We start from the raw sequence: 15391 nt of genomic DNA on the forward strand, positions 1-15391 counted from the left end.
GCTGTACACTGTGTTGTCACTGCGCCATCCACAGTAGACGGCGTGCGAAGTTGTTCTTTGGTTGGAGGGTTTGAGGCTCTAGGCCGAGCTTTTTTGGAGCGAACGAGGACGGCGAATTGTCAAAATTTTTGCTATGGGGATCGACCGCGCAATTGTAAGGAAGGAGATGGACATCCATGGGTTTGCTTATTTATTTCGTCTACTGAAAATTCGGGATTACAGAAGATGCGTGAGTAGATGTGAGGGAGAGGATCTGAGTGACATGAAGGCGAGGTATCAAGAATCCAATATAACGACTCATTTTCGTGTCCTTTGGAGGGGCAATTACGACTTGGCTCAGAGTTTACGTGACGCAGCACCATCGCTCACATCACAGAGTGCCAAGAAAAGAAGATTGTCGGGCATCAAAGTTACGCCTCCTCCCTATCAGAGTGTTCTTACAGATCTCACACAAACGGAGTTCTCAACTTGGCCAACAGATGTAAAAGACGATTTGGACCAATCAGCAGCTTACAGGACTTAAAACAGTAAGTTCAATTTAATGTCTCGTTTGGCATCTCTAAATGTGGCCTGTTTTCCTAACAGTTTTGGTGTGTTACTCTAACGTATTATTAAGTTATCAAAATTTTGGCTCGTCTACGTTATGCGCCATGACTTTGGCTTCCATTAACGACCATTCTTCGCTGCCTAGGAAGCTTTTTGCAAAAACAGGATACAGTTTTGTCCGAGTGCATGCTAACTTTGGGTATGCCTGTTTTTGCCCTTTTTAATGTTTTTCTCCAAGACTATTGACTCTAGGCTTACCAAACTTTGAGGGAATGTGTATCACGGGCCTATTAACATCTGTTGAGAGGAAAGTTCTGCTCAAAGTTTTTCCAGTTTTTTGTTTTGGCACGATTTTGGTAACAAATGGAGGTTTTCATAGGCCCATTTTTCGTGTGCATGTGGGTCTAAATTTTCAGTTCTTATTGTATGTAGCCGGATTCTGGCCGAATAGTTTTGTTAACCAGGTCATTAACTCAAACTGTGTAAAATTCTGGACCTTCAGGTGCCCGAGAACTCGAGTTAAAGCTTTATAAAAGAAAGTGCAAAAAAACGCCAATTTTTTTGCAGATTTTTGGCGGTTTTTGGCTATTTAGGCCAACTTAATCGACCTCGATCGGGTCGAAAGCCTAATCAAAAGTTTCTACAGGTTATTACCAACGTCTGTACCAAGAGATTTTGGTTTTACGTAAACTGGTTGGGTTTTGGGTCTTATTTGAAAATTCGAGTTTTTTGTGTAAAAATTTGCCGTTTTCGCGCTTTCGAGTTTTTGATGTTTTACTTGGACTAGGGGGTCAGCAATAGGTGCGAATTATGCCTGGGGCCAAATAAAGAAGATCTATAAAGTTTTTCTGGGCAATTTCGCTTTTTAAGGTCAACTTTTGGGGTTCCCAGTGATCCGAAATGTTTGGCTATTTTTTTTTCTTCGGGTTTTCAAATTCGAAGTTCTTGTGCATGGTTGCTATTAAATTGGTGTAAGGGATACCAATAATTTGTTGGGGGTTCAATTAACGGATTGGCATTCTAATTTTGGTAGTATATAGTTATGGGGGTGTTCTTGAACTTATCAAATATCAGGCGGATCACCGTTCGCTCTCTGAGGCAATCTAGCCCCTTTCCGACTTTTGGGAGTACTAACTCAAAAATATTATAGTATTGCATGGTTGTTTTGAGTGTCTCTAGTGCTAAGGAAAGCGCATAATAGCTTGCGGTGTCATGGGGTGAGTTTTTCGTAACTAGAGTGAAGAAAAACTTATGATGTTCAGGGTCGAAATTTGTAAGGACTGAGCCGATAGGCAGTTTTAGATGATTTATGGGTTTAATTTGGGCATATGGATGTTTTCTACGTATTACTGATTGTAATTTATTGTATTTAGCATTAGTGCTGGATACACAGTGTGCAAGGGGTGTTTGAATGTTGTGGATGTTTCCCTTGATTTGAATCACTGTCGCTTGTCGTTTACTTTGTAATTTGTTTAACTCGGGACTTTTACTTCTTCTGTTTCTACTACTTGTTGTTTCTTGCATGTAGCTAGGCAGAGAGCTGCCTTGCTGGTTTCGGAGAATGCTCGACCTAACCTGGTCTAGTTTTGTTTCCCTTGTAGGTTTTCCAGACTCTTTAGATCGTTGAGCTGATTGGGTAATTGCTGCATGTTTCTGGTCTCTTGTCAATGTTGGGGCAGAACTGCTAGCCTGTGTGCTTCCAGGTGGTTGGTATGGGCGAGTAGCTGCTTTGGCAGATGGAGAGTAACGTCGGCGTGAAACTTGTGTCGAAAATGAGACTCGCCTTGGTGTTTGGGTTGTAAGCGCTTGTTGGTTCAGGTGATGTTGGTTTCGGATTCTTTGACTTTGTCTTCTAGTTTGATGTTGTTCAACCACTCGGCTTGGTTCATCGTTACTGCTGGGAGGGCCTACTACTGGGTTACTGATTATTGTAGTTGGCTGGACAAGGTTTTCTGCTTCTTGGTCTTCTTCAGAACTTGAATCATTATTCGGCCTCGGATGCCCTCCTGTATTTTCGGGTGGTGGCGGTGGAATTGGAGGTACTATTGGGGCTGGTGGTGGAGCTGCGAATGGTGCGCCACCAAGTGGAATAGAAAGGCGTATTTGTGGTCCAGGTTGTTCGTTCGGTACCTTGGCTTGTTGCTTTGGCTGAGGAAAAATTAAATCTTCGACATGCCTGTCAAATAATTCTGGTTCTCGTTTGTCGTCTCTGCGGGAAGGGTCAGGTACAAACTGTTGTGGATCAATCGCCTCAAGGTCCTGCAAATCAGCTGGTTGTTTCACTGGTCTCAGTCGAATCCTGTGAACACATTGTGTGAAGTTGGTTCCAACTTTTCTGACAATGTAATTTGAGTTCGTAAGAACTTTCTCGACCCTGTAAAGTGGGATCCACACTTGGATTGCTTTGTTGATTTGCATCTGTTGTGAAGTCAATTTTGGATTGAGGAGAAGGCAAAAATTGTGCAGTTGTATCGGTTTCGCTTCAGCTTTCTTGTCATAGTAGTTTCTGTATCGGTGGTACGATTCTATAAGATTGTTCTTGTTCTTCAAATTTTGTTAACATTGCATCTTGTAATGAGACAACAAAATCCGCGTTAGCTGATACTGATTCCATTGCTTTTCTTGAGAATCTGGGGTCAAGTGGTTTAACTGGTTCTCGTCCATGGAAGATTACCGTTGGGCTACACCTAATTGATGTATGATACGACGTGTTATGAATGAAAGCCGCCAACGGGACATACTTATGCCAATCTTTCCATTGTTCGCTCTGATTTAGTTTGAGTATGCGTTTCAATGGTCCGTGTGATCTTTCTACAACTCCAATTGTTTGTGGATGTTTGAGTTATGCATGTTTCAATCTGACTTCAAGCAGTTTTGCCAATTCATCCATAAGAGATGATGTGAATGATGTTCCCAGGTCAGAGACAATTGTTTCGGGCAGGTAACTATGATTAAAGAAAATCTTTACAAGTTCTCTAGCCACTGTGTCGGCGCTTCCATTTGTCAAAGGGACTGCAAACAGGTATTTACTGAATACGTCAATTCCGCTCAGGACGTATTTATAAACAGGGGAGTTAAAAGTTCCCACAAGGTCGATTTGTAGTTGGTCACCTTGAAATGATTGGAGCGATGATATCGGCTGTAATTGTGGCTTGAGCGCTGGCTCTTTTGCAGTTTTGAGCTGGAGACATGTTAGGCAATTTTTCACCAGATCCACAAGTTGTTCTGTAAATCCAGGAAAATAGAATCTGCTTCTAAACTCTTGGATTGTTGCTGTTATGCCTTTGTGTCCTGCTGTCTTTGAGTTGTGAATTCTGTAGAGAACCTCTTTCCGTAGGTGCTGTGGTACGCAGTATTGCTGATGAAGAGCTTTTCCGGTGTCGTCATAAAATAGTCTGTAAAGGATTCCGTCTTCTACAACAAGTCTCTGCATGTGCTTGTAGTACTTTCGGAGGTTTCTTGATGCATATGTCAAATCGACTACAGTGTTGTGTTCTTTCCATTCAACAATCTTGGAGATTTCTTCGTCTTTCAATTGTTCGGCTTTCTGATCAATTGGCTGGTTTCGATCCAAAATGCCATTTAGGCTGTCTGCTGGGTTGATGTATTCAAGCGTGTTCACCTCTGGTTTGTACAGCTTCACTAAGCCTTTGATTTCGTTTTCAATGTTACTCATTTTCAATTGGTATGTCTCGTATAGACCACACTGCTTCAATTGATTAATGAACGCTTCAATTTCCGTCTTTGACTCGAAAAATTCGTCCACGCATTCAATTGCGTTTAACTCTGCATTTGGTATTTTTGCTTCTGTGTTTATTTCAATATCTCTCACTGGGATTTTCTCGTTTAGTTTCAAAGAGACAGTTGAGGTTCTGTCAGCTTCGACACGGGAAACGAAATCGGCGGCATAATTAGCTTTTCCGGGTATATGGGCGATCACAAGGTTGAAAGAGAGCACGCGGTCCAAACAGTTCCATAGCGAGGGTGGTATAGTCTTTGATTGAAAAAATTGAGTTAGGCTTCTGTTGTCTGTCAGTACTACAACTGGATGAGTGGATTCCCGAAGGAAATGAGCAAAGTGTTCAAGAGCAAAATAGAGAGCGAGAAATTCTTTATAATAAATGGAGTACTTTAACTGCGGAATCGTGAATACTTGACTGCCAAATGATACTGGTGCATACTTCTTGTTTTCCTTCTTGTTGTTTTCATCCAAGTAGTCTTCTACCATTAGAACGAAGCCAGCAGCATAGTAGCTTGCGTCACAAAGCAAAATATATTTCTGACCAGGTTTTGCTAATCTTAATGTCATTGTCGTAGATTTGAGCAGATCGTCTTTCAGGGTTGCCAACGCTTTCCAATGTGTTTCGTTAGGTTCAAGTGTTGAATCTTTCTTTAGCATCCTGTAGAAGGGTATCAGTTTCTCTCCGAGGTTTGGTATGTAGTTCCTAAAGAACTGAAGAAATCCGATGAGTCGTTTAACTTGTCTCGTTGTCTTTGGTAATCTCACTGTTCCGAGAAATTTCTTAATCTTTAGTGATTCTGGTGATATGCCTTCTTTCGTGATAACGTTTCCCAAGAATTTCATTGAACCAGTTGCAATTTCGCATTTTTGCGGTGACAGTTTCAATCCTGATCTACGTATGCAGTCGAGGATGCGTGTCAATGTTGGGATCAGTTCCTCGAATGATTTTACTGCACATCCTATGTCGTCCATGAATTGAGTGCATAAATCTGCTGCAAGACACGGATCTAGGTAGTGTCTGATGAATGAACTGAAGCCAGTTACCGACTTACTAAGTCCTTGGGCTAAGAATTTGTACGCATAGGTTCTTGACGAAAAGTTGAAGGCTAGAAGTTGAACTGAGATGTCATCTGCCATTTGGACACAGTGGTAGGCTTGTGAGCAATCCAGCTTTGTAAAATAATTTTTTCCTGCAAAGTGGTTAGTGGCATCCGTCATGTTTGATATTGGAAAATTTGCATTAAGATAGTCGTTTTTGAGCAAGTGGTTCACTCTTCTCAGATCAATTAATAACCTTAGTCGTCCTGACTCCTTTCTATGTGCAAACAACGGGCTGCTGTATTTCGATTGTGGCAATGTTGTGATCAGGCCGTAGTAGTGCATTAGAGCTAGCTCAACATGCAATTCATCACGCAGGTGAATCGGTGTTGGTGGACCTTGTACATACATTGTCATTGAGTGTTCCGGTGTCAATTTGATTTTCATTTCTGTATTGTATCCCACGTCAAATCTGTGTTTAGCAAATATATCGTTATACTCCACTAATAGGGATTCTACCTGTTGCTTTTCATGTGTATTCAAGAGTGATTGCATCCATTGAAAATGGGCAAGAAATTTATCTTGGTCGTCAAGATTTTGTTTTGGGTCCATTGACTCTTTTTGTTGAAGTGCTGCTATCTGATCATAAATTTGTTTCTGCAGTGCTGGTAGGTTTTCTGGGCTATCACAAGTTTCGGGCGTTGGGAACCAAAGTGAAGCATAATCTGGTGGTGGTCGCGGTGGCTGATTTTTGCCTTTTCGGTCTGAGTCTTGTACTAGTTGATTGATTTCTGGTATGAAAGTGTCACTGTTGCGAAATTTTGCAAGTGCTATGAGTTCTGGGTCTACTTGAATTAGTTTGTCTGCTTGATCCACTGATAGAATTTGAAAGCGCGCAATTTCTGTTCCTTTTTTAAGAGTTATCGGGTGATCAGTTATATTAAGCGCTGCAATGAGAATTGTGTTGTTGTCTCCTATTGTGCTAAGTGACGACGTAAGTGCTAATTCAGTTTCTCGTTCTAAGGTCTCACATGGCAGTACTAAACCACTGTATGATTTGAGGTCCTCAGTGTGTTTTGACAAAGTACATTCAATGATTGACTGTTTGTTTGGTTGGATTACCTGCTTTTTAATTGAGTAGACTGGATGTTTTTTGGCTCGAATAGTTCTCCGTGGTTCATTGTGTGGTTTAATTTCATTTATGGTGACCGTGAGATCTGGGAACTGGAGCAATGAACGTTTGGGGTTTATTGTTATGTCGTGTTTAATGAAAAACTCGTTCCCCAAAATGATTGAGTTTGATTTTGGGAGCACAATAAAAGACTCAGTAAATGTTACGTGAGCTAATTTAAATGTCAACAAAACTTGAGTTGATACCTCAACTGATTGGCCTCCTGCCATTTTTACATGTTTCCACTTACATTGTTCCGTTTCAATGTGCTTGAAAAGTTGCTTGTCTTTCTTTAGTTCTTCAAACTGGCTCTTGCCTATTACGTTTGCACAAGCGCCTGTATCGATTAAAGCTCTGCGTGATAAAAGTGGCGAAAAGCTAAGCTTAATATAAGATAAAATGTTGCCTTTAGTTGAGATTATATTGTTAAGGTGAAGTGTTTGTATATAATTGTTTTTGGTTTTTTGTGTGCGCATTTTATTTTTGTTTATTTTGTTGGGTGGTGTATCTAGTTTTTTTGGCTGATGTTGAAAAAGGAAAGAAGTTCGACTATTAGGTCGGTTGTACGCTGAACACTGACTTGAGGTATGGTTCGGGTAACCACACGTATAACAGAAGACCCGACTTGCTCTCGTTACTGGCATGTATGGTCCCCTCGGTAGTCTGACGCCTTGTTCTTGTTGTTTGTATCCGTAGGGACTAGTTGGTCTCGATTGTCTGTATCCAAATTGTTGACGAGGTTGGTATTGTCTGGGATGAATAGATTGTTGATAGCGCGGGTTGAACGATCCTCTGTTCTGTTGTCGAAACTGAGGCACTGGATAGTTGTTCGCTGGGTAGTATGGCCTTTGTTGGCTCATCACTGGGTTTGTATGTGGTGACTGAGATGCTGGTTGATATGCTGTGTTTGGTGCGCCCTGTTTGTTGTTCTTGATCATTTCATCCATTGATTGCAGTCTCCTTTCCATTGACTCCTGATTCGCGTTAAGTTTAGAGAGTGCATTAATCAAGTTGTCAGACACTGTGTTACTGACTTCGTTAAATCCATCCTCTGGGTAATCTTCTTTTCTGCAGAGATCCCTTATTGTCATTTGTTGTCGCGCTAGGGTACAAAGTTCTTGCACTGTTGTATTTGGTGGTTGCTCCATCAGCTTCGATCTCAGCCACCCTGGCATTGCTTTTTGAAAGATCCTTTTAACTTGTGCATTCTTAAAATCTTCTGACGCCTGAAGCCTCTCTGCTCTCTGTGCTGTTTCAGAATCAAATCGTGTTTGCTCTACCTCTGGATCTGCTGCACCTGGGTTGAGTGGGGGCACATCTGGAAGTACTGGCGTTGGATATGCTCGGATTGCTTTGGTCTGGATCGTTACCAAGAAGTTTTCGGGTGTGTCTATCTTCGGATCAAATCTCAATTTCTCGAGGTTCAAAACGTGGACCTCTTGTAGCTGTACGTTACAGAAATGATTTCTCAGAGCTGTGAAACTGAGATCAACATCATTGCGAGTGGCTTGTGGTAGGGTCTGGAATAATCGCAGAGCTGGCCCTCTAAGGTGTAGTTGGAGAAAGTTTGCTCGCTGGTTCGCGGGTATTGCTGCTACATCAACAAATCCTCTGAAGAGCTGCTCGAATTGTCGAAAATTTTCTGTTTCTTCACCGCTGTAGGGGTCCACAGTAATTTGTGCTTGACCTGCCATTAAGTTTACCTTTTAGTTCTTGTCTATCCCTAGTTGTAATCACAGTTTAACCTAATGGGTCGCGCGAATGAGTGAACTCTAATGAGTAATAAATTGCACCGATATAAATTTAAAGCACCATTGACTTACTAGTTTTACTGTCCTTTGTTCTCTGTCTATGATATGCTGGTTCGGTTGATCTCACCACCAGTTATTGTTTGAGTTGTACATCATCTTCTGTGTAGTACCCAAACTGATTGTCTTCAATGGCCAGCATCATGTCTTCTGCTTGATCCAGTGCTTTCTCAAACTGCTCCTTCGTTGGACACAAAATAATTATCATCAATTTGGTGTTTGAACCAGGAAAATCGATCGCATGTACAAATAACAACTGTTTTTTTGCATTAGTGTAAATTTCAAGTATTTCGAAAGAGGAACTGTGAGGGAGTTTGGAGTCCGGTAGGTAAATTTCTGTTTCTCCTTTCGTTAAGATGCCAGTTGGAAAAATAATGATCTGCGCTCCGTTTTCAATTTTCTCTATTTCCGGTGATAAATTACAATTTTGTAGTAAGTTATGATAAGTGCTGGTCATCCGGAAGTTTAATTAAAAATCGTCTCCGCGACTGTCACCATGTAATATAGTCCTCGTTTAAGGTATTTTGAATTTTAATTCTATTGAATTATTCTTTTACTGAGCGGTCTCTTCGATGCGTGAGCGACGATTTAGCTTGTTATTGCAGTCTTGTCTAGTGAAAACAACGATTATTGTGAGCTGTTAATTAGTTAATAGCTGACTGTTTCTCACTGCGTTTTCTCGTCTTCTCAATTTATTTCGTTAGTTACTTTACAGTACATAACAGAGAAAGTAAATATTAAATAGCTAACAATACATCCGTGTATACAATTTCCAAATATGGTTCAACGATAAATATGAAATTTATAAAATCTGAATATCAAACTTGTATAGTCAACATTAGGTAGAGCGATAAATGAAATGGCACCAATTTTGGGTTTCTGTTTGGATACCCATATATGGGGTATCACAATATTAAGTAATCGAGACAATTCAATTGCTCGCACAAAATCGTAAAAGCCAAAATAAAGCACAAAAAACATCTCTAATTTTGAAAAAAAAGCGAAAAAATAGCAAATTTGGAAAAAATTAACAATTTTTTGCAAAAAATGGATGAAATAAATTGCTTGGTACCAAAGAACTTGTATTTAATTTGTAAAAGAAACTACGCACAGGCATTAAGCTTACATTCAGCGACAAGCAAAAGCAAAACAAAACAATAATAGGTCAGAAATCGCTGAAATAGCCTTAAAACCAGAGAATTTGTCGAAAAACCTTCAAATCAGTGTAAAACTCCCTTTAATTAACAATAACCTTTGAAACGCTTTCAAAACAACCTGAAAACTATAACTTTAGTCTGAAATAACCTCTTTCAGAAGTTGCCATAAATTAAAAAAATGCTTGAAAAAACCTCACGTGAACAAAGTCAAAGTTGCTCGCTAAGCGAAAATTTTTTCACAACTACATTTCTCGTTCTGAACAAAAGAACCACTCTTTTTTTCTTCGCTCTCCAAATTTCTTCATTGAAACAATTTTTTCGATTTTTATTCACTCCCTTAACTTGCTCGCTCAATTATCAAAAAACAGAAAACCATAAAGCCTCTTCAAGTCTTAATAATAGATCCCATATCTCCTCTTTGAGTCATAATTAGGAGCACTATAATAGCCGACTGAGAAGACGAGGGGGGCTATTAGTCACATTAATAATTCTATATTCTGTTTACTTTTGTTTAACAAATTGGCCTATAAACAAGTTTTTACGAGCGGCATTTGTCAATACATCATGTGAAAAGAGAAGTCACCGAAAAAGCATCACAATAGTGGCCGGCTGAGAAGATTAAAAAAATGAATGCAAATACTCGCTGGACAAAAACTTCTGTATTAACTTATTTTCTTGCATTTCAGCAACTTAGGGAAAGAAACTATATTTCAAGAAGTACAACTTCTGTTCTTACCACTAAACTACATAAAACTTTCTCTCAAGTCTATTGTATAAAAATCTCAAGAAAAAATTTGTCAAATATAGCCGGCCGATTGCCGGAAAATAGCCGCCGTTGGCGCGCTTGATGCCTATCGTGATTGAAACAGAAAAAGAAACAAAGAGACAAATTGACTGATTTTTTTCTGATTTTTTTAGTGTCAAAAAGTATTCTAATTTGGCGTGCATTTTCAGACAAATTTTAAAAATATGATTATATCAGCTTCTAAACTGAAAGCTAATAAGCTTAATACCGATATCAGTTAGCAAACATTCTAATGAAGTTTGATAACCTATTTCTCAAGGACTTAACGACCGGGCTTTATCGGCTTATCCCGTCTCTATTGATTTTGCTCTTTTTACTTTGACCGTATTTACTATACTGCGTAATTCAATGCATTCGAAGAATTTAAAATCCGTTCAGTTGAAACAGTGAGTGAAGCAAGTCAGAATTCAAACGAGAAAATCGTGACTTATGCAAAACGAAAAAATGTGATAAAAATGTTAAATGAATTAAGAAAACATAGCAGGACAAATCCTGACGTACAATTCAAAAAAGTTCAACTGACTAAGCAAAAAACTAGACCTAGAAAAGACTATGAGTGTATTGGAAAATCCATTTTTTTTAAAACAATCAGATAAAAAAAATAAAAGAAACAGAGAATCAATTTCAAAATGCGGCATGTGAACAAAAACCACTTGCGAGAAATGAAAATTTGGTTCAAACAAAAAACTAGGCGTAGAATGAACAATGCATGGATTCCGAAAACCATTTAGAAAAAAATCGATCCAAAAAATCGAAAAAAGTAAAAATTAAAGTGAAATAAGTGAAATTGCCGCATGTGAACAAACATAGCCGGCAGATTGCGGAATAGCTGCGAAGGAATAGACCTACGTGCCATATAATAGAGATAGAAAGATACAGATCTAAATTGAAAAACCGACGCCGCTCAAAAAACTGGGTAAAAAACATTCAGCGCTAAATTAATAAAGCTTGTTAATATTCATTCCGCAGACGCCTTTTATTAGGGACCTTTACTGCACAAATGAGTTCCTTTGACCTTAAACAAATTCAAACTAAACTTGAGTTTTAAAGTGCAAAAATCATTTTATTGAGTGAGGTAAGTCACGTATGATCAAAATCTAATCACGAAAATAACCTTAAACTTTTGCTAAAGCGAGTGAGAAATGACGTCACGCGCGCAAATGCCGTTAGTGAGAGGAAGAAGTCATTCAGAAAATTTGACTTTTCCACTTTTGCAGTATGAACAAATGTAAAACGAAAAAAGAGCGTCAGACGACGAAACAAAAAAAAACATAGCAGGACAAGTCTTGAAGTACAATTCAAAGAATTTTCATTGACTAAACAGAAAAACTAGACCTTGAATGGACTGTGAGTGAATTGAGAAACCGTTTTTAAGAAAATCAGAACAGAAAAATAATATATAAACAGAAAATCAATGTCAAATTGCCGCATTTGAACAAAAAAACCGCTAGCGAGAAATGAAAAATTAATTCAAACAAAAAGCTAGGCCTAGAATGAGCTGCGAATGGATTGGGAAAACTATTTAGAAAAAAATCAGATCCAAAAAATCGAAAAAACAGTAAAAATCAGAGTGAAATTGCCGCATGTGAACAAAAAACCACTACCGAGAAACCTAATTTTTGTTCAAACACCGTTTTCTCACTCTACTTTAAAATTAGAGCAAAAAAAATTCACGCCACAAAACCACTCGCTTTTTCGCTCCATTTCCTGTTTCGGCGTGACCAAAATCACTACTCCAATTTGACTTCAAAAATCATGAAAATGTGTGAACAGATCTTAAAAAAAAGACAGCGCTCCAATACAATTCAAATTCTTTGAATTGTAAAAAAAACCAAGAGCACCGCAATAAAGCTTCGCTCGGCTTACAGCTTCGCAGCTATAAAAAACCACTAGCAAGAAAGCGAATTTTTGTTCAAAAACACCGTTTTCTCGCTCTACTTTAAAATTAAAGCAAAAAAAATTCACACTGCAAAACTGCTCGCTTTTTCGCTCTAGTTCCTGTTTCAGCATGACCAAAATCACTACTCCAATTTGACTTCAAAAGTCATGAAAATGTGTGAACAGATCTTAAGAAAAGACAGCGCCCCAGTATAATTCAAATTCTTTGAATTGTAAAAAAAGGAGAGCGCCTAAATAATAGCCGTTTTAGAGGCTGACGGCGGCTAATAGTAACTGTTAACAAAATCAATTTTTCTGGTGACTATGTATCTGGAATTGATAAAAAAAAACACGCGATTGCTTGTTGGAGAAAGTCTTGATTGTCTTGAAAGGGCAAAATTGCAAAATAATTGCAGCAAAAATCATTAATTTAAATCATGTTAATGACACTTTAATGATCTGCTTAACGGGTATCGATGACTCCTGCAAATGATGTGAACAAGTTTATCAAAAGGCCTTGCAGACTATAAAACTGATTACGTCCAACTGAAAAGCATAAGGACCCGAACAAGAACTATTTTACTTCAAATATTGTCAAAAACGAAACCTAAAAATTGTTCCTTCCTCTTAGTTTACTGATCGGAGTGATCACGACAATACTCGGAAGGTCGATTCCACAAGATCGTTCAAAACTGAAAAAAGAGGAAAACAGAGGACAATTAAGCAAGATACCTAAATGTCTGTCATCGATTAGTTTATGAATAGAGAGGATCCATCATTAGGTTGGTTTTTAAAACAATTTTGATTTAAATCTGACGAAAAATTGAACTCGAACCTTTTCGGGCATCCATCCGGCAAAATAACCTGTGTCATCGTGCCAGATTCTCAGCTTAGTGATGCTTCCAGAAACTCCTCCTCCGACATCCTCCAATGCCACTTTGAACCTGTCGGTGGCTCCTGGATCGAAAGTGTGGGTGCCCCCGTCCTTGTCCCTCAAAGTAGACAGCTGGCATTCTTCTGATTTAGGCACCACTCCCATCTGTGAACAAAATTAATCAGATGAAGAGCATCAACAGTTGATGCAATTAAGAAAAATTAATTGCTTTCTTAAGACTCCCACCTCTGGGAAAACAACGCCACCTATAATCGCTAATTTTATCATAATTTTCAATAATTATTACGACAAATCTCATAAGTGCATATGCTTCAGCTTATAAACCCCCCATGCCAAAAAATGAGCAAAATTTCATTTTTGATCTACGTAATTTTATGTAATGCTTACCTCTTGTATCCTATCTTTGTTGTATTTATTCTCTGGTAGTAGGTGGGGTGGGGTTCCGTAAACCTGGATGAACACCCTCGCACTTGTTCCAGCTCCCACTACCTTCTCACTCGTCTTCACAATCACGTTCCAAGGTATTTCTAGAGTAAAAACCGTTCGATTTGGGTATGAACTTTATTCGATTATGTTTCAAATTTAATTTCTCAAATAGGGGACATGAATTGAATAGTTGGGGAGCGAGCGTACAAAAAATTAGCAAAAAAAAACAGAACCTATTCAGTTCGTAGAACCACTGTCTTTGGTGTGCAATAGAGTTCAGCTCCATGACGGGGCTTCAACCCCGGGTAGACTTTCTAGACTTCTTACTACTGCGCTTTGCATATATTTTATTCTCTAGAGAAATAGTGTTTTTACTTGATCAAAGAGAGTTCCAGAAAAATTTGGTGTGAAAAAGTCAAGTAATTAGATATTGAAATAATTTACCGAAAAGAGTGGCGAAAAAACGAAAGGATTAGACCGACTACGAAAACCTACTCCTTTTCCTGATTTGCCTCCACGAGGCTCTCTCCGACAGTTCCCTCTCCAGCAGTTTGTCCCCCATTGAATCAGACAGCCATTGTTCACAAACGAAGTACTGCTCAATTCCAGTCACTGGACAGAACACCACTACCTGCACACAAGTTGAAAAACTTTCTCAAGAAATCACGCCGGCGCGCATCTTCGTTTTCAAAGTCATTTAAAATTTGTATTTAACATTCGGAAATAATTATTTTATACCCAATATTATAGAAACCCAAACTGCACTCTGACGGCTTTTTCGTTCAGTGCAGAATTTGTACAGTCAGCGCAGAATACTCGAGCAAGGAAGCATAAATATGACACTAAAACAAAGAGCACTAAAAACGCACCGAATGCGCAAGAAAACAATTCAATTGGTTATTGTAATTAATTTTAAAGTTACATTTTATATTCATTTTTTATTTTTTATAATTCATCCACTTTCGCGTTTAAAAAAATCTCGCCACGGGGTTCAATCTTTTCCAATTTAAAAGAAACACTTGAGATATACCAACAGTATCAAAGCTTTAAATTTGTAGCTTTTGCACACGCACATTTCCCCGATTAAATGCTACTATTTGCCTGCTATGCTTGGTAGATAACATATATATTATCTTCAGTGTGGAGAGGGAGAGTAAGGGGAAACGCTCTATATATTTCCTGCTTTTCTCCCAATTAGTTTTCATTGTATCATGAATACTCTTCATTATGGGACAGATACTAGCTGCTCCTGCTCTTTTTACTGTCCCTCCTGGCTCTATAACTTTTGCTTAAATATGTAATTATATAAACACATATTTGGAGAAATTTATTGCTTCTTTCTTTTATGCATTTCAGTGACTGACCTTGTTGAGGAACCAGTTGCTGAATGGACCACTGTTGTCGTGTCCTACAATCAGTCGAGTGAGGGGCGAGAGATGCGCTTGCGATTCAATCCTGACCAACTCCACTTTCCCTTGTTCAAATTTCCCTCCATCTAGCCAAATCTAGACAAAACAAAGGAAATTGTATGGATATACGTAATGAAACTTCACCAAATAAAACTTCATCATTATATGTTTCAAAAAAATATGACTCAAAAAGATTGATGTGAGCATATAGTAGTATATCGTGAGCAAGACAGGGGGGGGGGGGGTAAAAGGAAGTACCTATGTATTAACATTAGGTATAGCCCATTTTCCCTCAAATCCCAAAGATGTACCTCACAGCTTGATACCCACGCTGTTCACACGAGGGGGATTAGCAAGTTAAGCCCTTAATATTAAATTAGTAAGGCTTACTCATTCCCATATTGCACTTTAATAATGTAAATTTCCAAAGACGTACCTCACAGCATGATACCCAAGCTGTTCTCTCAAAGGGGATTAGTTAGGTAATGTTTTAATATTAAATTAGATAGGGTGACT

The 15391-nt window shown here is 38.7% G+C and overlaps 1 protein-coding gene across 2 annotated transcripts in view; it reads right to left on the reverse strand.

Moving 5' to 3' along the window:
- LOC142348119 (lipoxygenase homology domain-containing protein 1-like) overlaps nt 1–15391 on the reverse strand; it is a 208432-nt gene that overhangs the window by 109122 nt on the left and 83919 nt on the right. For both annotated transcript variants that reach the window (XM_075399300.1, XM_075399299.1), the window contains 4 exons: nt 14831–14971; nt 13962–14097; nt 13428–13567; nt 12981–13184 (listed from right to left, as the gene is read on the reverse strand). In XM_075399300.1, the coding sequence (XP_075255415.1) occupies nt 12981–13184; nt 13428–13567; nt 13962–14097; nt 14831–14971 (621 nt within the window). The remainder of the gene's footprint in view (nt 1–12980; nt 13185–13427; nt 13568–13961; nt 14098–14830; nt 14972–15391) is intronic.

This window comes from Convolutriloba macropyga, chromosome 10 (assembly GCF_964194025.1).
Source record: "Convolutriloba macropyga chromosome 10, txConMacr16.3, whole genome shotgun sequence".
In the NCBI taxonomy this organism is placed as follows: Eukaryota; Metazoa; Xenacoelomorpha; order Acoela; family Convolutidae; genus Convolutriloba; species Convolutriloba macropyga.